This window comes from Gracilinanus agilis, chromosome 3 (genome assembly GCF_016433145.1).
Source record: "Gracilinanus agilis isolate LMUSP501 chromosome 3, AgileGrace, whole genome shotgun sequence".
Lineage (NCBI taxonomy): Eukaryota > Metazoa > Chordata > Mammalia > Didelphimorphia > Didelphidae > Gracilinanus > Gracilinanus agilis.
In genome coordinates, this window is record NC_058132.1 from 401,579,917 (window position 1) to 401,606,709 (window position 26,793).

The 26,793-nt window shown below is 34.1% G+C and overlaps 2 protein-coding genes across 5 annotated transcripts in view; one reads left to right on the top strand and one right to left on the bottom strand.

The window, feature by feature from the left end:
• CASK (calcium/calmodulin dependent serine protein kinase) overlaps positions 1 to 26,793 on the bottom strand; it is a 442,102-nt gene that overhangs the window by 128,942 nt on the left and 286,367 nt on the right. For all 4 annotated transcript variants that reach the window (XM_044670183.1, XM_044670184.1, XM_044670182.1 and 1 more), the window contains exons 6-7: positions 15,414 to 15,516; positions 4,409 to 4,584 (exon numbers count right to left, since the gene is read on the bottom strand). In XM_044670183.1, the coding sequence (XP_044526118.1) occupies positions 4,409 to 4,584; positions 15,414 to 15,516 (279 nt within the window). The remainder of the gene's footprint in view (positions 1 to 4,408; positions 4,585 to 15,413; positions 15,517 to 26,793) is intronic.
• Positions 25,574 to 26,716, top strand: GPR34 (G protein-coupled receptor 34). The gene has a single exon (XM_044670185.1). The coding sequence runs from the start codon at positions 25,586 to 25,588 to the stop codon at positions 26,714 to 26,716; it is 1,131 nt and encodes a 376-aa protein (XP_044526120.1). The 5' UTR covers positions 25,574 to 25,585.

Consider the following 26,793-nt stretch of genomic DNA (forward strand, 5'->3'; position numbering starts at 1 on the left):
TTCTTACAGGCAGGGTTACTGGGTCATGGCAGCTCTCTCACACAAACACAGTCAGGATTTCTCAGGAACACAGCAGCTACAGAATTATAGGGAGATGGCAAATGGACACAGGGATGGAACAGATCTCAGTTTCTTCCCACTATTTAGACTACAGGACCTCTGGGTATCAGGAAAGGCAAGCCACCTCCTACAAACTGCCACAGGAAGTGAACTCTCTACTCTTGTCCAAATAGGAAAAACTGACCTCTCAATGGCTTCCAGTTTTTGATTTAAACCTCTCCCCAGATTCTGGAATTCCCCTTTCAGTTCTGTGCATGTGACCAGACCCTCCTTTGCAAACTTTGCTAAGTTGCAAACCCCTAGGTTCTTATTCTCCCTTATTGGTGTAAGAAATATAATAACTTCTAAGTTATCATAGGACCCCATGGGTAGGTGCTCCTTATCAACCCATCATTCCCTATTCTCTAGCAAGAAAGCTCCATGGTCACATCTGCCACTTTATTGTGACCCTGGGCAAGTCACTTAACCCTTTTGGCCTCAGTTTCTTCATCCTCTGTAAAGTGACCTGGAGAGGGAAAATGGTGAATTACTCCAGTATCTCTTCCAAGAAACCTCCAAATGGGGTTATGAAGAATCAAATATGATTGAAGAAAAAAATGACAAAAAATTCCCTCATCTAGATTATTACAATAGCTGCTCAACTTGTCTTTCTTCTTGTAGACTTTTCCCCTTTTCTAATTCACACTGCCCAGTTGACATTCCTACAACACAGATACAATAGTGTCACTCTCATGGGAAAACATTTTCAATCGTTCCATATTTCCTTAAGGATAAAATAGAAACTTCTTAGTTTAGAATTTTAAAGCCTTCTATCATGTGGGACCCACCTACCTTTTGAGTTTTATTCAATATTAATCCTGAACTTTTCATTCCAGGCAAGGAATGAAAAAGTTAACTGGTATGTTAACTTTCTCCTATATGTCTCAATTCCTTCCTTACTTCTGGTGGGCAGAATTCCTAATTTCCTTCAAAGTATATCTTAGATGACACCTCTCATATGAGGATTTTATTAATCTTGCAATTACATTATATATTTTGTATTTATTTACTTGCATATACCTTCTATTGTCCTAATAGATTATAAATATGGTCAGAAAATATTTATTAAGTGCCTACTTTGAGTAAGGCATTGTGATAGATGTCAGGGATAAAAAGATAAAAAGGACAGTCATTGCTGTTCTTCTAGGAGGGATGCAGAAAAAGTCAAGGGGACGTTCTGAGTTTAGTGGTGAGGGAAAAGGAGAGATCCAGACAAATTTCACTAGAAAAATGCCACAGAATTTAAAATTAGAATGGGTATCAGATATTATAAGCATCTTCATACAATTTGAAGATGGAGAAAGACCTTTCAGATGGGAAAGGGTGAAGGTGGATCAAGGAAAGCTCAACCTTAAGCTCTCTAAGCCTGTGGAACAGTAGAAAGAGTGTTAAACTTAGTACTGAAAAGACATGGTTTTAAACCCTAGCTCTAAATGCATAACTGTGGCCATGTAACATGACCTGTCTCAGCTTCCTGATGTGGTTAACACTTGTAAAAAATACGGTCATAGTTGAGGAAAGTGATTAAAAGAACAAATTGCCACTTATTGCTTTTTCAGGCCCTTTGGAAAAATTAATTTGCTATAACAATGTTCTCTAAAAAGTACAATGATGCACAATTATCACTTTCTTACGCTGAAATAGGACTAGAGATAAAGTTAGTGGACTTTGTTTTGACACTGGGTAAATCAGTAATAGAATTAGGAAGAAAACAGGAATCTTAATCTGGCAATCTGTCTTCTAGATACACGTTCCTCTTTTAAGACATAGTAGAGAAGTGAATTTTGACATATATTGTATTTCTATATTACTGCATTTCTGTATTCTGTAGTATATGCTTTTCATACTGTGTTTGATTTTCTCCTTTCTAAATCTATCTCTACATTGAGGAAATTACAATTACTATACTTGAACTCATGGCAGACTTAGATTCCCAAAAAACTCATTTTAAAGTTGAGATATTTCCCACTGTAGCAATGTGATAAAAGAATCATATGCCTCATTTGATAATGAATTCTAGAGAAGAATGATAACATTTAATTTGATATATCTTTAATCTCATTAATGTAAGTACTCTCAATACATGCCTTCTCAACCTGTCTGGCTCTTGTCCATATCTGTTTGTAAATTATACAGTTAACTCTTGATGCTCCTTTATCACTGGCCCTCTTCCTTTTCAAGCCATATATTCATCTACCTGATGATACTATTTATGCAGATTATTTTTTGTTGTTTTATACATTATTAGTAATGATGCCATCTATTCACACTCACTGTGTATATCTCTATTGTCCTTTTGGTGACCCATAACTTGAATTCTTTAGAATTTGTGCTGCTCCCTGACTCAGTCAGACAGCATCCATGGAAGAATGTTGATGCTAAACCAAAAGTGTCTTTGCAGGAAACATGGGATCACAGAAATGGAGCTAGAAGGGAACTTCATAGACCAATTAGTCTATCCCTCTCATGAGAAGCCTCGGGTCACTGAGAGTACTGTGTATTCCTTCCCTTTTTTGCAGAAGTGGGAGACTACATATATGAAACATTACATATAATCAGTTGATGTATTGGTTAGCTTTTCTTATTTATATTTATTCTTTTTACATTCTTTATAACAAGATATTACTTTCTAAGAAAGAACCGGGAGAAACACACTGAGAAACCCAAGTGATTTAAAAACAAAAAGTTGTCAATAACATTTCCCTAAAAAAGGTCTTTGTAATTTCTCTAAAGTAATCCCAATTCAGTTCTTGATCCAGTTCATTAGTCTTTTGTACATCCATAGCTTCTAGCTAAGATATGCATACTGAAGGACCAGAGCTTGATGGGATGCCCATCTAACATAACATTATAGATACACAAAGGAATGCTTTACCTGCTTGGTTTTTCTTGCTGGTTAAAGTGATTAATGATCTCACATTGGGGATGTGGAAAACTTATGGGGAAAATGAATGAATAATAAAAGGATGGGAGGGTACAAATGGGTTACATTAGCATCCCCTTTTGGAAGGTACAACCAAATTGATAAGATTTCATATCTCCTTTTGTATTTGAGGAAAGGATAAAACAAACGATATGACATGGAAGCCGGGTATGCTGAATCTTACCATAATTTCTTTAAATAACATTGTGCAATGTGGTAATCATGTTTGTGTTACATTTAATACTGGAATATAAATAACAATTTAGTAAGTAATAAAAGAGGAAAGTGATTCTGACTAGGTAAAGAAAAGCAAGCATAACTGATACAGCTCATACAGAAAACAAAAAGGCTAAAAGCAATTAAGCTAAAAAAAGACAAAACTTAAGGCTGAGAGGAAGAAGAGCTAAAATTACATGGGATGAAAATTTCTAATGTAGCTTAACTATAAAAATAGAAATCAATAAAATGAGTGCTTTGACTTAAATTGCTGGACCATAACCAGTACTATTGTCACTTTTTTTTTTTTTTTGGCATATCTTTATTGTTAACCACCAAGTTAATTTCGGCATTCAACTAGAGCAGGTAAGGTCTATCTTCAGGATCCCAATGTCTTAGAGTAGCGATTGATACCTAACAGAAACTTTACCCAGGACAAAACTGGAAACAAAGGAAAAATACATCTGCAACAAATTCTAAGTTACTGTTCAAATTCTTTTATTCATGAAGAATTCTATTATTTGAATTTCTTTTAAAATAGCCGGAGTTTAAAATATGTTGATTATATAGATGGCTTTGGAGTAATGGTATCATTTGTAAAAATTCTGATCTATGTTGTAGCTTTGTGTATACCCCCAAACTCAAGCGTCAAAACTCACTAGTCTAATGGTTCCTATCCTAGGATACTAGGGAAAGCCAAAACTTTAGCAAAGCCTAGTATTATGTGAAAGATTCATTTTAATAAGGTGTGGTTTTAGGACCATAAACAAATTTTATGTGAAAAAAGAACCAACCAAACAAAAAGTAAGTTGAATGTTTCATCTGCAAATGGAAATCAATAGAATACTACTTAATAGAATGGACAGTAAGGAAGGAGACTAGGGAAGAAACATAGAAGCCCCATCTTAAGATGAACTTCTTTTCCTATAAACATGGATGACTGTGGGACTAGCAAGCAATTACTCAGAAAAAATATTTAAGACTCTAGTTGGCCAAATGTTTAGTTTCAATAAAGATACATCAATTACAAAAACCTATTGACTTTAATGAAGAAAGCCATTGAGCTCGTGAAACTATATTTGATCAATATAAAATTAAAAGATAGAATAACTTGAAAAAAACAACAGATTTTAACCTTTGTGGAAAATCAATCATTCATGCTTCATTTACCTTATATTTTCCTTTAATAATGCCTTCAAACAATCTTTCCTTGGTTCCGTAAAAAGGCAAACAACCACTCAGCAGAATAAAAAGGATCACCCCACAACCCCAGACATCTACAGGTTTCCCATAGGGCTCTCTTTTTACCACCTCCGGGGCCATAAAATGAGGTGTTCCTACACGTCCTATGAGGAAAAACAAGCAAAACATGAGATAGGTGTTATATTCCCGGACTGAACTTAACAGAGTATAAATAACACAACAATCAAATAAGTTTTTATAACATTATTATTTTTCATTTTTTTCCCTTATAAATACAGATCACCAAAGCTGAAGTTAATTCTTTTTTCATCTTTTGAAAGCAATGATCTCTGAAGGCAAAGACCTATCTTCAACATTTCTGGGATCCCCAATAGGATCTTAGATAATTTTCAGGTATACAATAGGGGATTACTAGTGGACTTTTCTTAGAGTAAGTTTTAAACATCAAGATTTTAGGATGTGACTTAAATTGCTAAATATATGGAGTGCACCAGAGGGATATCAAACGAATTGGTGCTAGGCAAAGTCATGAATTGAATTTTGTCAGAATTCCCTTTCTGGTATTAAGAATTTTTTTTTTTAATCCTAACGTTTCCTTCTCACCTCCCTCTCTCAGGGATCCTGTTCAAAAACATTCTTAAAAGAAATAATTCATATGAAGGTCTTTATAACTGATAAACTAGAATCTTTTTTTATCTTTTCCTGGAGTATTTTCAAATTAACAGGGATTCGAGTACTGAATAAAAAGAATAAAGCATTAACAGTGAAATCTCAGACAACCCAAGAGTTTTGTGTTTGTGCTCTGTGTTAGTCTTTCCATTTATTATCTCTAAAACCACATTAAGAAAGCAGGTAGTCCTCTATTAATGCATAAGAACAGTCCTAACTATTATAAATTTTCTAAAATGCAATGAAACTAAAGCTAGCTCTTAAATTATTCTCTTAGCTGGAAATACCAAAGTTTGGGTGAAACTATGATATTTTAAAAGTCTGGAGCCTGTAAATGATATTCTAGTAAGAGACTAAACATGCTGGAGCCTCACTATAACAGTAGTAAAGGTGACACTATCTTATGATAAGGCTCACATGATCACTAACTCAATTAAAACATTTATAAAGTGCCTATTATGTTCAAATGTTCTGTGCTAGGTGCTGGGGATTGAGAGATCATTTATTCAACAAGAATTTATTAAGAATCTACTTTGTACAAAGGATTGTGCTGGGGATATAAAGATAAAAAAGGAAACACTTCCTGCCCTCAACACACCCGTACATGTACACATGTGTATGCGCGTATGTAAAATTAGTCTATAAAATGCAAACTAAGTCAACTCAAAGTAATTTCCGGGGGGGTAAGAGGGAAGTATGCACTGGGGATGATCAGTACTTATTGTCTACTATGTGCTGGATGTTCCTGACAGAGCTGGCACCTGGACTAATCCTTGAAGGAGGCTGGAAATATGTAAGAGACAGACATGAGAAGAAAATACATTCTAAGTTTGGGAGATAGGCTGCTGAGAAATAAAGAAGTGGAAGATTTAACACTCTTAAGAAGCCAACTATTTGCAGGGATACTTCATGCACACACAGATAGGTCATATGACATTAAGGCAAAAGGTTCCTGTCAACAAAATTTGTGGAGGAAGAAATAAATAACTTTTAACTGGTGAATATTAAAGAAGTCTTCATGGACATAATAGAATTGGAACTGGATAATGAATAAAGAGAAGTATTTAGACAGGTGGAAATGTGGAAGGTAGAGGTGGTGTATAGTGGGCAGTTAGCATCAATAAATAGATCTGAAAGAGAACAGGATGAAAGCAGGGCTAAGCTAGTGGAGTCAGCTGGCTCAAAGAGGGCTAAGAGGAAGAGAATGAAATGAGTGTGGTAAGACAGCTTGAGCTATATTTTGAAGTACTTAAAATACTGTGCCAAGTGTTTATTTTTTTAATTTTAGGAGCAAGAGGAAATTCTTAAACAGTTTTGAACAAAGCTGTCTATGATGTTTGCTTTGGCAGTCATAAGAAAGAAGGATTGAAGAGAGGTGTGAATGGAGACAGGAAGAAAATTTAAAGAATAAAATTGTTTAAAAATAATTAAGTGTACAATGAGAAACCGAATTATGGTAAAAGCAGTATGAACAGATACAAGAGAAAGTGAAGAGGCATGGGAGGATGTGAAAGACACTTTGACAGATGTTGGTTAGGGTCCAAGATATATCTACAATGTATTGAATCACAACAAGATAGATTATATTATACTAGGACTCATTATTAGTCCTGTGTAGAATGTACCAATTTTAGTTTCTGCTTTTAAATTATGATTCTTTTAGAATTCAATTTGATTAAATTCAACAAACATTTATTAGTTTATACTAAGTGCTAAATTTTCTAACACTACTGTATTCAAGTGCAGAAATAAGTGATGTTTTCTTACTCAATGAAAAATCATTGTTTAGATTAAAACTATGGGTAATATATTAGTTGTATGGATTAAAAAGCTTATGAAAACACCTTAGGGATTTTGTGTTTCCTTTTAAGGTGCTATACTAGTAATGTTAGAACTTGAGTTTCAGAGATAGGCAGGTTATCTAAAGAAGAACTAAAACTTAGCTGTACTTTTTAGGGACATGATTTTAAAACAGATTGGTAGTAAAATTACAAGTCTTGTAAGACCAAATCTAAAAAGACAAAATATTTTTAAATAGAAGAGGAGTGTATCTAACTCCAAAGAGAAAATTATTATTGCTAGATTTTCACTGATATTTGGGAAAATATTTTTTCTAGTATAGTAAGTGCTTAATAAATGCTTTATCTAATAAATGATTTTATCTAGTATATTCCTAATCTTGTGAGCCTTAAAGAGTAATAGCCAGTATAGTATCTTTTGAGTGCTGTCTCACCCTACCCCAGTTACTGTGTATATATTCTATATTTACTTACCTGTAAATATGTTGCATTCCCCTAGTAGAATGTAAGCTTCTTATGGGTAATGACTGTCTCATTTTTTATTTGTATGTCCAGCACCTAACACAGTGCTTGGTATATGGTAGGAACTTAACAAATGCTTGTTGACTGAATGCCTGGTACATAGTAGGTGATTAATGATTGTTTGTTGAATCATTTGTTGACACAAAACTCACTGACTATTATCCTACTTGCCCATCAATAGAAGCTGTCACTGATCTTGAGGAATCATAAATTCAAGTTGAATGCCAGACCAAGAAGTTAATGGAGCCAGGTGGTTGAATAGACTTCACAGACTTTCTGAACTGGAAGGGACTTTAAGAATTCAACTGAGCAGATGAAACTAAAATGAGAATCATAAAATAATAGGACTATTTTCAGGAAAGAAAATTTCCTTTGAAATTAAAAATAAAATTCAATAAAATTGGTACATTTAACAAAAAGTTTTAAGTGTTTAAAGAATCAGCTTCATTGGTTCATCTTGGTTATGGACAGAGATTATATTAACCTGTGATCTCTAAGCTCCGGATCATTACTTGACTTTTTACTACATTATTTACATAATATTTTAATTGGAAGAAATGATGACTAAAATACTTTAAAGTTATGGACGCAAATTGGATAAATAAAAGCTACTAAGAATTACCAAAGAATAGTTCCTAAATTTATAAAAAAAAGACTTAGGTTTTGAAACTTAAGTTAAAATAGAATTATACCATTTTTTTGGGTGGGATGGGGTAACAATCAATAGCAACTGCTTATAATTTCCTGTATGCTGTCTACCTATACCTACCCTTCTTGATATTGCTATCTGAAGAAAATTAAGTTTCCTCTTGGAAAAAAAAAAAAAAACCAAAGCAAAACTATGACCAAAATTGTGAAGCAGAAATTTCTCATTTTTGGAAAAGAGCCTCCCTTATCTCAAGGCATTTTATTCCTCTACCCTAATGAAAACTCTTCATTTAAAGTATCATCTTTCATTGTCGAATAATAGAATTTGTTCCCTATTAAAATAATTTAACATTCTGTCTTTGGATAGTATTAACTGTAAAGGAGTTTGTCTTTGGATAGTATTAACTGTAAAGGAGTTTTTCTTTGTATTAGGCTAGAATTTGACTGCCTCTCTGAAACTTCCATTCACTCAACTTACTTTTGTCCTGTGGGGCCAAAAAGTCTTACTTCCTTTCCACATGACAACCTTTTTAATCTTTGAAATTAGCTATCACATTACTTCCTTAACTCTCTTCATTATTTTAGAGTAACCCTTAGTTTCTTGAACTGAACCTCAAGGCAAAGTTTCAATTCTCCCCTCAGCAGGTCCTATATCCGGCACCCTTCTTAAGATACATTGAACTTGTTATTGTCCATCCTTAAAATTAGGAACTAAACCCAATAATGCAGATATAATTTGACCATAGGAGAATATATGATCATCATCTTACTAATAGACAATATATTTATTTCACTGCAGCATAAGATCACAACTGCCTTTCTCCATGTGACATCAGTGACTTATCCTGAGCTTCCACTTCATTAAACTTTCAGGACTTTTCAATCATCTATTGCCTTACACCATATCTTCCCCATCTTGGAACTGTATAGCTGATTTCTAACACAAGCATAAGATTTTATGTGTATCCTTACTAAATTTCAGGTTTCTGAAGAATGTTATAGGAAGAACAGAATTTGAGAGGAGGACTTAAGATGGATATGGAGAAGGAAACTGTGCAGGACAAGTAAAGTAGTTCAGAAGTTCAATTTAGGAAGGAAAAATTTTGATAAATTTGAGAGAAATTTAAAGGAGAATAATCTCCAGACACTAATACTGGTCAAATTCTACTTGAAGACAGAAGAAGAATATCCATACCAAGGACAACTAAAGGAAGATATAAAAGGATTAAGAAAAATTAAGGAAGATGAAAGAAGATTAAGGAGTTAAATCCAAAAAGGAAGATTCCAGACAGAAAAGAAGAATGTATTTGCTAAGAAAAGACATGATAAGTTAGAAAATGTAATTGGAAAGTAAAGCAAATTGAAAGAGTGGATTTGTGAGTGGAGCAAACTAGTGAAAGAGTTGTACAGATTCCTTGGAGGTTGAAGGGAAGGTGGGTGGGTATCACTGTTAGAGTTATTGTTGAGTCTAAAAAAAGGGAGCTGAACTGGATGGTCAAGTAATTAAGAAGTCATAATTAACTTAAAGTTTCAATTGGGCATATAAGGTTACAGTGTAAGCACCCACCCACAAAAAAAGAAAGGCTGAAAAATCTCAATCTGTTCAGAATATGGGGAATTGTGCAGTGACTTGCATCAAGTATGTAATGTTTATATTTTGTGTACAGAGCAGTAACTGTTATTTGTGTTCCATGAGCAGGCTGATCTCTCTCCTGGAGGAGAAAGTGAAGGAACCTGAAAAAAAATGGAGATATGAGGCAGAGGATAGATCTAACCTTTATTAATGATGGTATTGAGTAGAAGGGTTACAAAGATGATTATGAGAATGAAAAGCAGAGAACATAAAGCCAGATCTGAGACTTTTTTTGAAGGAGGGAGCTACATGCTTTGAGGAAGGAGCTATTCGTCTTTCAAAGAATGACAGAGCAAGAGTGTGAGATCACTTAGTGAAGGCTAGAGAAAGGACCAAAGAGCAGTAATACAATTTAGTAATTTCTGCTCAAAGGTGCTTAGCCTATTATTTAACAAGAGAGGCCTACAGACTTCTCAGAGCATGTCTTTCTGATACAGCAACCACTGTACACTTATCAAAATAGATGACAATTAATTATCTGTATTTATTCACATGGTCACATATACTACTGAAAAAGAACTAAAAAGTATTAACACTGATTATATCTTGAACAAGAAAATGAAGATCATAGATGCACAGGTGGTATTTTCCTCACTTTTGCCTTCAAGGGATGATGAAGAGAAATACCAATTTGGTATTTTAAAAGCTGGTTTAAGGAGGGAGTATCTTAAAATGGATTTGAACTTTTGTAACACAGCATAGATTACTGGAATTACAGTCTCCTGCCATGAGTTAGAGTTATAACTTTATTAGTTATAGTAAGTTTATTAGGGCTGGTAAAAATGTATTTGTCAAGGAGTCTTGTAAGTCTAAATCTAGTTCTTTAAATGTAAAAAAAAATGAGAGTAGGAGAAGATTGTGTATGTATGCATGTATACATACACACACACACACACACATATCTCCTTCAAGCTAGATAGCATAGGGATAGTAGAAAAAGGGTACAAAAAATCAACTTCACAAATATAAGATGGGGGAGGCATGGTTAGATAATTATTTTGGGAAAAAAAGATCAAGGAATTTTAACTGACTACAAGCTTAATGAGTCATCATTGTAATGTGGCAGCAAAAAAAACATAATATAATTTTGACCTGTATCAAGAGAAGCATGGCTTTAGAAAAAAAAGAAATGACAGTTCCACTGTACTCTGTTCACAGCAGACTTCACCTGAACTTCCATGTTCACAGGGAACCATGGTTTAAGAAGGATATTAATAAGTTGGATACTGTCCAGAGGAAGAAAACCAGATTGGCAAAAGGTTTCAGGTGATTGATTGTCAGTTAGAGGAACTTGGGATTTCTACCCTGAAGAAGAGATGAATCAGTAGGAATATGATAGCAGTCTTCAAGTATCTGAAAACCTATTATTTAAAGGAAGTGTCAGGCTAATTTTTTTTTTGGCCCCAAGAATAATGGATGAAAGATAAAAAGGGGCAGTTTTAGTCCTAGTCAGGAGAGTCTTCCTAACAATTACGGCTGACTAGAATGGTAATGGGTTGTTTTGAGAGACGGTGGGTTCATTCCTTGCTGGTATTCAAGGGCCAGATGACAACTTTTTAGGTATGTTATAGTGAGAATTTCTTTCAAGGTCATGTTGGACTAGACTAAGATTGTTTCCAAATAATTTTATCTTTTTAAAATTGGCCCATCATTTTAGCTTGTTAAGATATTTCTGGGTTCTAAATTCAACACATTAGCCACCCCTTCAACTTTTGTGTCATCTTAAATTTTGAGAATGTCATCTCTCCTTTCATGCAAATCATTAATAAAAAGAACATAACCCTACAGCACTCTAATATAGATTTACTTTCATTCATTAAAGTAAAAAAGAACAGTGTAAATGAAAGTACAGAGTTGAGAGAGGGCTAGATGTATTTAGAGAACACTGACACTGAGTCTGGTTTAGTGAAAAGATTACTTGTATAAGATGGAATAACATAAGGTTGGAAAATTATGTTGGGTTAGGTTCTGAGGTGTCTTCAAAGTAGGACTAACCAGTTTGGGCTTTGTTAGGTAATGGGGAGCTAGTTAAGATTCTTTAGTAAGGAAATTAAGTAATCAGAGCTATATGTTAAGAAATTAATAGGGCAACTCTGTGTAGACCATACTAGAAGGGAAAACAGATCAGAGATAAGGTCATCAGCAGATAAATGTAATGGGAAACCACTGAAAATTTTGGGACAAAGAAATAACAAGATAAGAAGAGCAGGAAAGGCATGATTTACATCTAAAGAGGATTAGTTTGAAAATAATAAGGAAGTCCAAGGTAAAACTGGTAATGAAGATTTCTACTAGGATGGTAGCACTTGGGAATAGAGAGAAAGGAATGAATGTTAGATGTGCTGTTCGGAAGTGCAATGAAAGAATAAAAGTGAAGTGAAGGAATGAAAGATAAATCCATGGAAGAAAGATGTGATTGGTTGTGTCACTGACAAAACTGATAAAATCAAAGTGAAGAGCAGGTTTAGGGGGAAGACTTGGCTTTGACATTTTAAATTTAAGGTGGTACTGGGACATCTAAATATTTTGTGGACAGGTGGATATGTGTAGGTGTAGAGTTCAAAGGAAAAGTCAGAGCTGGAAATACTTCATAAAATCAAGGCCTTAGAAGAAAATTTGGAGGATATTTAGAACAACTCCTCCAATAAGGTAACCGGGGCACAGAGAAGTGAAGTGACTTACTCAAGGGAGTAGGAAATACGTGACAAGAGCAGGATTTGAACTAGGCCTTGACTCCAAGTAGGTAAGCTGGGTGGCACAGTAGATAGAGTGCATGGCCTACAGTCAGGAAAACCTGAGTTCAAATCCAGTCTCAGATGCTTGCTAGCACTGTGATCCTAGGTAAGCCATTTAATACAGTTTGTCTCAGTTTCTTCATTTGAAAAAAGGAGCTGGAGAAGGAAACATCAAACCTCTCCAGTATCTTTGCCAAGAAAATAATAAAATGGGGTCAGGAATAGTCAGACACAAATGAAACAATTGAACAACAACCTGCTCCAAATCAAGTGCTCTTTCTATTGTACTACAAAATCTATAATATTAGGGAGTTCTTCATATAGAGATGGTGTTTGTAGTCCTATGACAGTGAAGATGCTTGCTGAGGAGAAAATATGTTCTAAAATTGGGTTGAAATTAATATATAGGCTTTGAGCAAGGGACCCAGAAGTTCTTCTATAAGTAAAATGCATGAGCTTTAAATTCACTGATTGTGATACTTATTTTAAATAATTAAGAGTTTTATAATTTTAATTGACCTAATTAATTAGACTGAACTGATTTTCTTTCTTATTTCCTGATTCTTGACTCTCTTTTGAATAATGGAATTTGCCAGACAGTTGAGTTCTGAATAGACAAATTGTTACTGTGTTAAAACCATTTATGAATTCCTATTCTATGCTGAATACCTTAGAGACAATTCCTTGTGCCTGAGGATAGTTAGATGTTTAAAGATTCAATAAATAGGAACTACTCTTTTTTAAAGTTAATAAATATTTATAATATCAAAATGCACCTTCTCAAATATTTAAGAAGACAGCTATTATTTATTATATTTTTAAGGTTTTTTTTTCTTCAGAGAGATATTTAGCAACTCTCCAAAATGGATTAACAATCAGGAAGTTTTTCAGATTTCTATGTAGGAAAGTAAATATTAAAAGAAAGAAAACTTAACCACATGTAGTACATAGTCATTATGCAGTTTTTCAAGGAATTTAGCAAACAAATGAATATGGAGAAATAGACAAATGGTTAAGACCAGTCGATTAAATGTAATAATTATTAAATAAGGCAAAACTGATTTTTAAAATAAGGTATGACATTTTAGTTACTAACTGAAAGTTGACCTACATTTAGAGAAATTATGGTTTCTTTTCTAGTTTTTAATACTCTGGAGGGTTCATTAGTAGATGATAAAAATAGTAGTAGCTACTATTTATAATTCTGGAATCTAAATTAATCATTTTGTTCCTAGCCCATTGTTCAATACTTTAAAGACCATACAAAAATGTTAGAATGAGTGAAAATTCTACAGTTTTTTTTGTCAGTTTCCTTTGAGACCTGACTCAATATTTTTTTTAGAAAGGAAGGAATGAACTATTCACTCCCAGGTTTTAAGTAGTTGGCTTTACTGAGGGATAAACAGCATGTTGTCTATCTTTTTTACTTAGGATGTAATGCTCAAAATCCTTCTTTAAAAATAATACATGCTAGATGGGAGGTAAGTGCTGTAAGGTCACTACTTGCTCATTGGGTATTAAATCAACTGAATTTGCATTCAAACTTCAATAATCCACATTATGGACAGCAGCAGGGAACCTGAAACTAAAGAGCTTAAAAGTAATTTACAGAGGGGCAGCTGGGTAGCTCAGTGGATTGAGAGTCAGGCCTAGAGACAGGAGGTCCTAGGTTCAAATCCGGCCTCAGCCACTTCCCAGCTGTGTGACCCTGGGCAAGTCACTTGACCCCCATTGCCCACCCTTACCACTCTTCCACCTATGAGACAATATACCGAAGTTAAGGGTTAAAAAAAAAAAGTAATTTACATTTGATTAGGGAAGGTATTACAGGTAGAATTCTTTCTAATTATACTATTTCTGGGTCTCAGAAGATGGCCCATAGTAAGAATGCTTTGTTTATTAACTTACAATGAGTTTTGTTAAGAGAAATAACATGCTTAATAGAAGATTTCATTAATTTCTACCCTAATGAAAATTTTTCTCTAGAATAAAATCCTGCTGTTTTGGTACTTATCTGCTATCTGTGATGTAACTGGATTTGGGTATAATGTGAGAAAATGTTCAAATGTGACATGTTACAAAGGTTTATTTGTTGTTTTCCTTTCTTCCTCCTTCTTTTAGGGGACCATGTAAGGAGATTTTGGGGGTAACCAGGAAAGACTACATAAGATCAATGGTTCTTATAGTTGTAAGAGACCAACTGTGGTAACAATTATTCATTATAGGTGTTAAATCCCTGGTTTAATTGTTGAAAGACTGACAATTGCAGGACAATGAAGAAGGGTAAACTGTAGAGTTAAAGGAAGGAAAAATGAAAGTGAAACAAATTCTGAGGTGGAATCTGTTAACAGGAATGAATGAAAAATGAAGTGCATGAAATTGCAAGAAACACTTCCGTCTGTAAAGTTTTCATTTCATATGTAATTGCTTTTCCAAGTTGTTTTTTCTTTCTAATTATGTTTTTCATTTAATTGCTATTATAATCAGTTTGTATTCCCTGGGCATAAAGAGATGGAGAATACGGAAAGACATTAGCTTAAAGGAGAAATTTTAGTTTCAAAAACTGCTATGTACAATTTAGAAAATCTAAAGAGAGACAAATGATTACTGTAGACTGTGTTTAACTTGGAGAACTCTAATACATGTGGGGAGATGTTCAGCAGCCATTCAGCTTGTGAGTGGCATTTTAACTACTGTCAGAATGTTATTACCATCAGTAACACAATATGGGAGGATACTGGGTTGGTTAAGAAAAGATCTCTGCCTTCAAAGAGTTTTCATTTTAATTAGGGACATATAATTATCAAATCTAGAAACCACCTTTTACACCCATTTGTTTAGTTATTAGGGGTCAGGAGAATGGAAGGGAGTCAGAGACCTGGCAGTGGCTGGACCAATATTTGGTTTAAGGAATTGATAACTGACTAAAAGTGGCATAGTTTTGAAAATAAAAAAAAAAATCTTACCTCCAGCAACAAGTCCAGACTCCCCTAACTGAATAGCTACTCCAAAGCCCCCAAGTTTAACAGGTGCTGAATTTTCTTTTGAGGCAAGGAGGACACAATGGGGCTAAAAGAAAAACAAAAGAAATGATTACTTTTCAGATTTCAGATCCAATTTACTCACAGAACTGAGTGACATGACAATATAGTAGTGAGTTCAAATGTTCATAAAGAGATTTCATCTTTTCCTTCATGGTGGCCATTGGCCTTTCTATGCTTAGATTTTCATTACTTGCTGTATTTTCCAAGGACTTGCCTGTCATAGCCCAGATTCTTCAGGAATTCTCTGCTCCCAACATTAGGATCACTGTGTAACTAATTTGAAATCAGACATTCATGAAATGCAGTCAACTTTTCTCCCTTTCCACACAGCACTCTCTCCCTTGGGTGACATTCTAGGATTTTAAAAGAATAATATGCTTCATTTTTCCAATCAAAATATTTCTTGAAATTCCATCATATGCTGGTCTAAAGGATAGACAGTCATTATTGGTGTCCCAATTTCATGAAAATTCCCCTTTCCTCTGGGAAAATAGAAGTGGTTTCTTTTGATCCCTCCCTCTACTATTACCTCAAGTATAAAGCGTTCAACTTTAGTACAAAAGTATAAAATATATGTATATCTTAAATAATCAACTAGACAGCCAATAATTTTAGCTTTGACTACTGTAATCCTTATGCTACAGCATTAATTTCAAATTTTTTGGTGAATATCTTTTATATTTGTGTAAGTGATAAAAACAAAAGGAAGTTTTATCGACAAAACAGAGAACTGTACAAGTTTACTGAAACAAAAAGGAATATTCAAGTAGAAGCTCCAATATTTCTAAAAACAAATAGAAACAAAAGGAATGATAGCACGTAAGAAGGAGTAAAGTTTGAAAAGTCAAAGAAGAAAAAATGCCACAATGCAAATGACAAAAAAGGAAAAATATTCTTTACTCAACTGGAATATGAGAAAGATAAAGGAAACATTACCCTTTTATTATGTAATGATCACAACAATAATAATACCTAACATTCATATAGCAGTTTATAAACAACTCATTTTATCCGTCTAATACCACTGGGAAGTAGTGCGATTAATGTCTTAATTTAGATTTCATTTTTTCCAGATTCCTGGTTTACCTATTTCTCCGCTTATAGGAAGTAAGGAAAAAATGATCATTTATTAGGCAACTATGCTAAGTATTCATTGATCTCATTTGATCCTCACTAAAGTCCTAGGAGGTAGGTGTTACCATTAGCCTCATTTTTGAGGAAACTGAAGCATATAAGAGGCTAAGTGACTTTTAGAGGCCACTCAGCTCCTAAGTGTCTAAAGTCAGGCCTGAAATCTGGTCTTCTTATTTCCAGGTCCAGCACTCTTTTAATTGCACCACTATTACCTTGCTACCAGAAATGGATGAAATCATACAGAATAATGAGTTTTGTTTCCTGTTTTCTAATACTGTCTTAATTACTTTTCTCTCCCTAAAATTGGGGAAGAGCATAAGTGAGAAAAATAAGGTGGTTAATATAGCCAGAAGTCAGTTCTCCTTTCTTTTCTGGTTGGATGCTATTGTCTACTACTTGTAAGAAGTCCATCAACCCCTCTCCCTTGTCCGGCTTACTGGTAACATCCCAAAACAAGGAGGGCAGGGTTTGTCTTGGCTGGTATTTTAGGGACCTGTCATTCTAGGACTGAAGGATGGAGAGCTGGCACAAATAGCATTATGGCAGCTGGGTACATAGTGGGTAAGAGCACTGGATTTTGAAGCAGAGAAACCTGGGCAGGTTATTTAACCTCCTTCGGCTCTAGTTTCCTCATTGTAAAATGATGATCATGGGCTGTGGTGAAGATCAAATGAGATTATGTATGTGAGGAATTTTGCTAGTCTTAAATCACTATATAAAGGATAGCCATGATTGCTATTGTGCCAGGAGAATGTGAGTAGATGGGAGAAGCTCCTATATTCTGTGAAGGTTTTTCCTTCCATATTTTTTCCTCTAGAAAGTCAAATGAGTGGTATCTACAAAGTGCTTAGCACAGAACCAGGCATTAAAAAGGTGCTTGTGTCATCCCTTATTTCTCCTACCTGAGGTCTGAAGCATGTAGGACATTAACATATGTATAAAAAAAAAGAGGAGAGAATTGACAAAGTAAATTAAGTCAGCAGGCCTGCAAATGCTTTGTCCATGATGAGTCTTTCTGATTCACTCATTCGTTCTTAGTGAGTATCCCTATCAGAGGTTAGGAGCCTTTAAAGGATGTGAGGGAAGAGTAGAAAGATAAGGTGAGGCAAAGTAAGAACAAGAAAGGAAGGGGAGGAAAACAAAAGAAAGGGATAGGCAACAGATTTTGAGGAGACTAGAAAATAAGCTACAATGGAGAAAAAAAAAGGGAAAAAGTATCTGTTAAGTGAGCTCTGTGCTGAGCACTATAAGAAGCACTTTACAAATATCTCATTTGATCCTTACAACAATCCTGGGAGGTTGGTGCTAATCTTATTCTCATTTTACAGTTGAGGAAACTGAGGTTGAGTTTAAGCCCTTAGCAGCACCAAGGCATAGTATATTGCTTGCCATATGGTAGGTAGGTGCTTAATAAATATTTATTGTTTACAGGTTACATGATTTTTCCAGGGTCACAAAGCTAGTAAGTTCATGATGCCTCAGAGACTGATGACTCAAATTTAAAAGCAATATAGAAAAACTGGCATTGCTGCTTACAAAGCCACTGTTAAAATTTTGAAAACTTGAGAAGCTAGAAGGTAAGTGAAGATGATAAAACAGAATAGAAGCATTATGTTAAAAAGGGATGACTTAAAAATCATATAACGGGAAAATAGATACTGAGAGAGCAAAAAATATCTGACATACAATCCTTATGCTCTGTTGTTATCTATACAATTTAAAAGAGAGAAAGTTTTCCAACATGTTGGGTGGACTTTCTATGGAAGATAAGAGGATAGTTTGTGATATGCATCACTGAAGGGAGTATTCACATCTATTAGATAACAGATTTATCAAAATATATAATTATTTCCAAAAAAGTAAAGTTATTTGCATGTTATTTTGTAAACAGTATACTAATAAGATTAACATAGCCATAAGAACACATTTTTATTTAGCTAAAGTGGCAAAGTAAGTGACTAGGGAAAAGTAAGAGTTGCAAATTAGCTTAAAGAGAATTTTTATTTCCTTTATATTTATATGTAAAAATAAACTAGGAAACTCTGAAAAACACTAATAGCAATATATAAAGGCCACACAAATAATTAGAATGAGTTAAAGATTATTTCACCTGAAAAAGATAAGGCTCCAAGGTGACCACACCCCAATAAAAGCAACAATAAGCTAGCTATTCTTCATCTGCACTGACAATAGAAAAGAAAAAAAGTTATATTGCAATGAGAGATTTAGATTATGCATAAAAGTAATTATTAAACACTGGCACGTCAGATTCCATGAGGGAGCCTGAAATATTCTCTAAACATTGGGATAGATTAAGTTTGTTTAATCTGTCTGAAGGAGAATAGGAACACCTATTAAGGCCTTTCAGCCTTAAGAATTTAAAATTTTTAGGGGGCAGCTGGGTAGCTCAGTGGATTGAGAACAAGGCCTAGAGACGGGAGGTCCTAGGTTCAAATCTGGTCTCAGCCATTTCCCAGCTATGTGACCCTGGGCAAGTCACTTGACCCCCATTGCCTAGCCTACCCTTACCACTCTTCTGCCTTGGAGCCAATACATAGTATTGGCTCCAAGACAGAAAGTAAGGGTTTAAAAAAAAAATTTAAGATTTTTTAATAAGATTAAAATTCCATCTCTAAAAGCATAGTATCTGATAAAGTTGATAAGTTTAAGGACCAAGTATATTATTATTTAATTGTGTAAATTTAGAGCACACATTAAAAAAAGGCATTTTCTTTTAGGGCCCAGCAAAAAAAAAAAAAAAAAAAAGTATTATTACATATGCAACTCTGACCAATTGCTTCACCACCGGATGGAGGAACACAAAAAGCTAAGTAGCTGATAAAGTAATTTCAAACCACTTTAGCTAAGGAAGGGTTTGGTTTAACTCCTTTTAGTACTGGAGGGTTGCTAGAAACGACTAAACTGTGAGTATTTCCTTTGATTTTAGACAAATGAAAGAAAGATTTTCATGTAAACTGAACTACTTGATGAAAAATTGCATTTAATTTGAGGTAATGTTACTTTACCAATAACACTTTGGTTTTAAATTTAATTTATTTGAATTTTACCTTTACTTTAAAACATACAAATGTTTTAAACCATAAATTATAAAAGCATAAAGTGTTTTAATTATATATTATAAAATTTGATTAAAATAAAATATGTTAATAAATAGTATTATTTAAATTATGGCCATTTTATTTTATAGTTATCTTAAGAATATTAGGAAATTCAAGGCATTGAAATCTGAAGATTAATACTGTAAAACACTAATATTGTTTATATAGTATGACAGTTTGAAAAATAACAATTCTATCCCAATTTTTCTTCTGTTTAAATCAATGGATTTTTGGGAAGAGTGTAGCATCAATGACCAATCATTATCAAGTTGTCTTGGGTAGTGGTAGTAGTAGTAGGAGGTATAGAATGAAGATAAAGGTTTAAATCCTTGTTCTTCTCATATGTGAGTATTTGGGTTTCAGTTTGCTCATCTGAAAAATGAAAGTATTGAGCGATATATCTGCTAAGGTACCTTTCATCTCTAAAACTGTATGATTCTCAAGTTAAGACTAAAATCTGTTTTGGAAATGACTTCTATCATTACCACGAAAGTCATGTTCTTATGTATCAAAATGAACTATAATCAGGAAAAAGAATGTTTCCACCAACCTTCAGAAATTGTGTTCTGAAAGTCTCTACTGGTCAAAGGCTACAGCTGTGTCCACATGTCCATATCTACACTGTCCAGACCACCATATTTTACATGGAAAGAGTTAGTATTATATGATATCTGCTTTTAGTTTTAATCCTGTGGGTTCCAGACAACTGTGTGAATACACAACAATTTCTTAGGAAATTAAGCTTGGACACAAAATAATTTTAAAGATCTAATAATCTAATTGTTCCTTTTGGAAAGGTAATAGATATTCTACAAAAATATGCCAATTCTTAAGTAATATGGTAAAAATGAATTCTTTTTTGCACACAATTAAACAAGTTTTCTTTGATCATGTTTAAAATCTAATTTCTGATAACCAAAGTCTACATCTACACAAAATGGATGACAGAAAAGCAATATTTAATGTACAGCAGCTACACATGCCAGTTGTTAAGAGAATGATCTAACGGTTGTGATGCTTTTGTTCTCAACCAAACTGCTAAGTTTCTATTAACTCAATCTGTCAAAAACCAAAGCATTCTAAGTTCTCAAGGACTAACAGTTCAATTCCTTCCAAATCCTACTTCACCAAATTTATATAAACAAGTGTCAATACAGACATAATCTACTAATTTGCTGATTATTGATTAACTTCAGTTATACAATGCACGCACAGCTAATGATCATAATTTTGAATGGTACTGGACTAATACTATTTGCATGAATGTGAGGCAAGTATGCACCAATTTCATTATTTGAAGAATCCATAAAGGCAGCTAGGGGGCTCAGTGAATAAAAGAGCCAGGCTTGGAGTCAGGAGGATCTGGGTTCAAACTTGGCCTGACACTTTCTATCTGCCTGTGTGACCCTGGGTAAGTCACTTAACCCCAATTTGCCTTGTCCTTACCACTTTTCTGTTTCAGAACTGATACTTAGTATCAATTTTAAGACATAAGAAGGTTTTTTTGGGGGGTAACCAATAGTGGTAACTGTAAACCTGGGGAAAATGACAATATGAAATATGTGTTAAGAATTCTTTTTATACCAATACTTCTTTCTTTAGCTCCTGGCTAGGAAGGCGAGGAAATAGACTCATGTTAAATAGTCTATGCCAGAGTTTGTTAGGTATCAGTGACCTAACCTCAAAAATTAGGTCTGAAAATGGATTTGAGTTTGAAGTGTGCTTTGTAGATGTGCTGAATTTCTTGATGAATGTTTTCTTAATTGTTAATAAGGTCTTAATTATGGGATCTCATACACATTTTTGACCTCTCTGAAACATGAGATCAACCAACCCCTTCTCCTAAATTTCTCAGATATTCTGACCTCCTTAGTTTTGTGAGACTGGGTCTCTTATTTTTGCCAGGCTGGAAGTTCAGTGACCATTTCTGGGAAATGAGCATTTGTTAATTGCCTGCTGTGTGCAAGTCTGTACATGGTACACAGTTCCTGCTCTGAAGGGGATTACATTCTCATAAGCCATACCACATGTAAACAATAATATAGATACACAATATGAATAGAGAAAATGGAGAGCTGATTTTGGAGCCAGGAATACCAATGTTCAAGTCTTCTCCCTGATACATACTCCCTATTTAAGCTTATAAGTTGAAAAGAACATACTGACCTATGTTAGTGGAGAGAGTATTTCCTCATCCTTATATTAATGAAATCACAGATCTAATCCACATTCCCATATTTTGTATTTTTTCATTTGTATATATTGTCCTCTTCCCTCTAGTATATACAGTAAAATTCTTTCAAGGTAAAGACTGATTTATTCTTTACTTGACATTACCAGTGCTGTGTACAGCGCCTGGTACAGTGTAGCATTTCATAATTATTGAACTAAAAATCTAGTCCCTCACAGTGTGTAATCTTGGAATTATTCTTGACTCTTCTCTCTTTCTTCTCCCATTGGTAAATCTCATTGCTTCTTCCTCCACAACTTTCAGGAGCTCATCATTTCTAATCTAGACTATTACAATATTTTGTAAATTGGACTTCTGGTCCCTAGTCTCTTCCCTCTTCAATCTACCCTCCGTACAGTTGCCAAAATAATCTTCCTAAAGCCTTCACATGTTATTCCCCTGGATCAAGAAACTTCCATGACTTCCCATTATCTTTAGAATAAAATATAAACCTTTTTCTTTGGAATTTAAAACTTTTCACAGTTTGGTTCCAGCTACTTCTGCAGTCTGATTATTTATCATTCCCCAGTCACACACTCTTTGTTCCTGCCAAACTAAACTACTTGCTGTTTAAACTCAGTACATATTCTCTTGAATTCAACCCTTTACACCAGCTATCTCTGATGCCTGGAATGAACATTCTAAACTTCTACTACTTACAAACCTTAGCTTCCTTGAAGGCTAAATTGATGAGGCACTTTCCAAGGGAAAACCTTTCCTTATTCCCTAAGCTGATAGTGCTTATATGTATATATGACATATGTCTATGTACATGTATACATATTTATGAATATTTTTTACATGTTGTATCCCTGCCCCCAACTCCCTAACAGAACAGAAGTTCTTTAAAGACTGATTTTCATTGTCTTATAGCTCTACTGTCCAAGCACAATGCCTTGTATATAGTAGGCACAGATGGGTTAGTGAATAGAATTTTTACTCTGATATTTATTTACTTTTGATAACAATCAAATATTTTATTGCATTTTACTTATCTAGTATATTGGGCAAGAAGTATCACAGGGAAATTGCTTTAGTAATGAGATTAATATCATGAGATGGATGAAAATGATGAAAGGTCTTCTGGCTAAGTCAAAATATTACTATGACACGTGATTTACATCAAAATTTCTTTCCACCTCACTTTTTGCAAAAGAAGTACTGTAAAGTTGTATGTAAATGAGAATTTTTTTAAATGCACTCAGGAACCTGGCTATTTAGAGGTCAAAAGCTTTTGTAAACTGAATAATCAATCTCAGATTGGACTGTAATCAGATGTGTTTAAATGAGACAAAACTATGTACTTAGTGAAGATTTTTGTTAGTTACATACTAATCTTTAAAATTACTAAATGCTGGGAGTACTGTTATCTGGGAAGATTTTCCCTCTTCCCTTTCCCAATTTTTGGCAACCCAATCTATGTTCATTTTTTAATCTATCCAGTTACTCTGGCCCATGTTGATTTTTATTTCCCTAAATTTCTCTTATTTTTTATTATATAAATTTAGCAATTGATAGATACATATATATTACTTTTGTTATATATTTATGTAAATCTAGTTTCTATCCTCAACTATATGAAATATTGGACTCCTTGCTTTCGGCATGAGTTCACTACAACAGGATACAGTGGTATATATGGTAGAAGGCTCAGTGCATATTCGACACTTAGGAAGCCAGTCCAGAATGACAAACTCTGCTATCATAAAAACAAGAAATTGAATTTCCAAATCATCTTAAGTGGATGGATCTCTTCTGTCTAATTTACTACATCTTCATCCATGTCACAACTATGGGTATATTCCAAGGCTCTGTCTTATGACTTTCTTCTTTTTTAACCCTTTATACTTTTTCAGTTGGTAATCTTCTCAGCTCCCATGTATTTAATTATCATCTCTATGTAGAAGATTTCCAGATCTAAATATCCAAATCATTTCTTCTGTGATCCAGTCCCACATTATGGACTGCCTATTGGACATTTCAAACTGCATGTTCCATAGGCATCTCAAAGTAAACATGCCCAAAACAAATCTCACTATTTTTCTGCCTGAACCCAACCGTCTTCTGAACTGTGCCATCACTGTTGAGGCCATAACCATTCTTTCAGACACTCTAGGCTACTTTTCCAACTTTACTCACCCCAGATACCAAATACTGTTGTTTCTGTCTTTACAACATCACTCATACATCAGTGTCCTCTTCACTCACACAGTCTCTACCCTAGTTCATTTCTTCATCATCTCTTGTCTGGACTGCTTCAAAAGACTTCTAATAGTCTCCCTGTCTCATATCTCCCCCTTCTTCGATTCATCTTCCATGATTTTCCTAAAGTGTAGAGTTGACTGTGTAACTTCTATTCAATAAATTTGAGTGGATTCTTATCACATAAAAATCAAATATACTCCTCTGCCATTTATAATAATCTTTTTATTCATTACTTCCATACATACATGAGAGTTTAAATATATTGTCCTACTTGCTTTTCCTTACATATGACACTCTACCTTCTATCTCCACACTGGCTCTTTCCCAGTCTTTCCCTTTTCCCTACCAGTTATTAATGCCTTCCCCTCTAGTGTTACCTTGTATGCATTCTGTATGTGCCTTCTATATAGCTATTTATGTTCATGGTGCTTTCTCCATTAGAATGGGAGCCATGAGGACAGGCACTAGTTTCCTTTTTTTTTTTTTCTGAAACCTCAGAGTGTAGCATAGGGCCTATAGCACATTATAAGTGCTCAATTAAGTACCTGCTGATTGACTTAGTAATAAAATTTAGTTTATTCACTAGCCAAGACATACTTTGGTTGTAGGTATTCAGAATTCTTGAATTACACATGTACTTTCCAATATATACTATCTAGGATACAAGGCTATTTTTGGTGATGATAAGACTTTCATAATTTGTGGATTACACTGTAGGTGCTCAATAAGTGTTTCATTCAACTACCAATTATTTAACATTTATGATATACCTAATACTTTGCTAGTGATGGAAGGGATACAAATATAGTTCACACATGATCCCACGTCTTGCAGAACTTATTATTAATGAGCAAGAGTGAATCACAATGCTAATGAGATTGGAAAAAACTTAGTCATGGTAATATACTATAGCTTATGATAATGTCAACATTTTGATTTTGATTATACTACCTAATATTTCACAAATGTAATAATTAGGACCTAAATAATAACTGAGATTTGGTAGTTTTGTTACTTTTCTTCGTTCCATCTCCATTTTTTTGCCTCAATTAGGTATTTTAAAGTAACATCTAAGACAAAATGCTAAACATGTGCTACTGTCAGAAGAAAAGTTATAGTAAGTTGTTGTTGAAGGTATTTACCGATGGAACAAATGTTACTTAGACAAAAGTCACAAAGAGCAAAGAGGTATCAAAAGTATATTTCATAAGATCTGAAAATGAAACTTTTTTTTTTACTTGTACTTTGGTCAGAAGGAGGCATGCTTTTAAATTATCAAATGATTTTATTGCTTGCATTTTGTTGTAGGCATAATCTGAAAGCATGAAAACTTCATTTGAGAAATATACCACATCACTTTTGCTCTCCATATTCACATAGAAGAGAAGAAAAGTCACAGTGTTTCAATGACTTCAACTTCATCTTACTCCTTGCCTTGCTCCTCCTATGACAAGATCTTCATGAATAACCAAAGTAGCCAATGTGGAAATGACTCATCAGAGACACCAAATGCTACCATCTGCCCTATGAATGAACAATTATTGTCTGTTGTTTTAACAATTTTCTACTCCATTATTTTTATTGTGGGACTTGTTGGAAACATTATAGCTCTTTATGTATTTTTGGGAATCCATCGTAAAAGAAATTCTATTCAGATTTACCTGCTTAACGTAGCCATTGCAGATCTCCTACTCATCTTTTGCCTCCCCTTCCGAATATTGTATCATGTTAACAAAAACATCTGGACACTGGGTGTAATTTTCTGCAAGATAGTGGGAACACTATTCTACATGAATATGTATATTAGCATTATTCTTTTGGGTTTGATCAGTTTGGATCGCTATATAAAAATTAATCGGTCTATCCACCAGCCAAAAGCTTTAACAACCAAGCAAAGCATTTATATCTGTGGTGTAGTGTGGGCACTTGCCATAACTGGATTTTTAACTATGATTATTTCAACAATTAAAAAAGGAGGACATAATTCTACGATGTGCTTTCATTATAGGGATAAGCATAACGCAAAGGGGGAAGCAATTTTTAACTACATCATAGTAATAATGTTTTGGTTAGTTTTCCTTCTACTAATCCTTTCATATATTAAGATTGCCAATTATCTTTTGAAGATTTCAAAAAAGAGAGTCAATTTCCCCAATTCTGGGAAATTCCATACCACAGCACGGAATTCCTTTATTGTACTTATTATTTTTACTATATGCTTTGTTCCTTATCATGGTTTTAGATTCATTTATATTACATCCCAACTAAACACAACACCTTGTTACTGGAAAGAGATTTTCCACAAAATCAATGAGATCATGCTTGTACTCTCATCTTTTAACAGCTGCTTGGATCCAGTCATGTATTTTCTAATGTCCAGCAATATCCGCAAAATTATATACCAACTTCTTTCAAGAAGATTTCAAGGGGAATCAAGCAGAAGTGAAAGTACTTCAGAATTTAGAGCAGGCCATTCTCTGCATGATACTTCTGTAAGTGTTAAAATTCAATCAACCTTTAAGAGTACTCTGAGATGAATGTGCTATAAAGAATTATGAATCTGCCATTTGTCAGCCAATGACAATTCATATAAGCATTAGATAATTGCCAGATT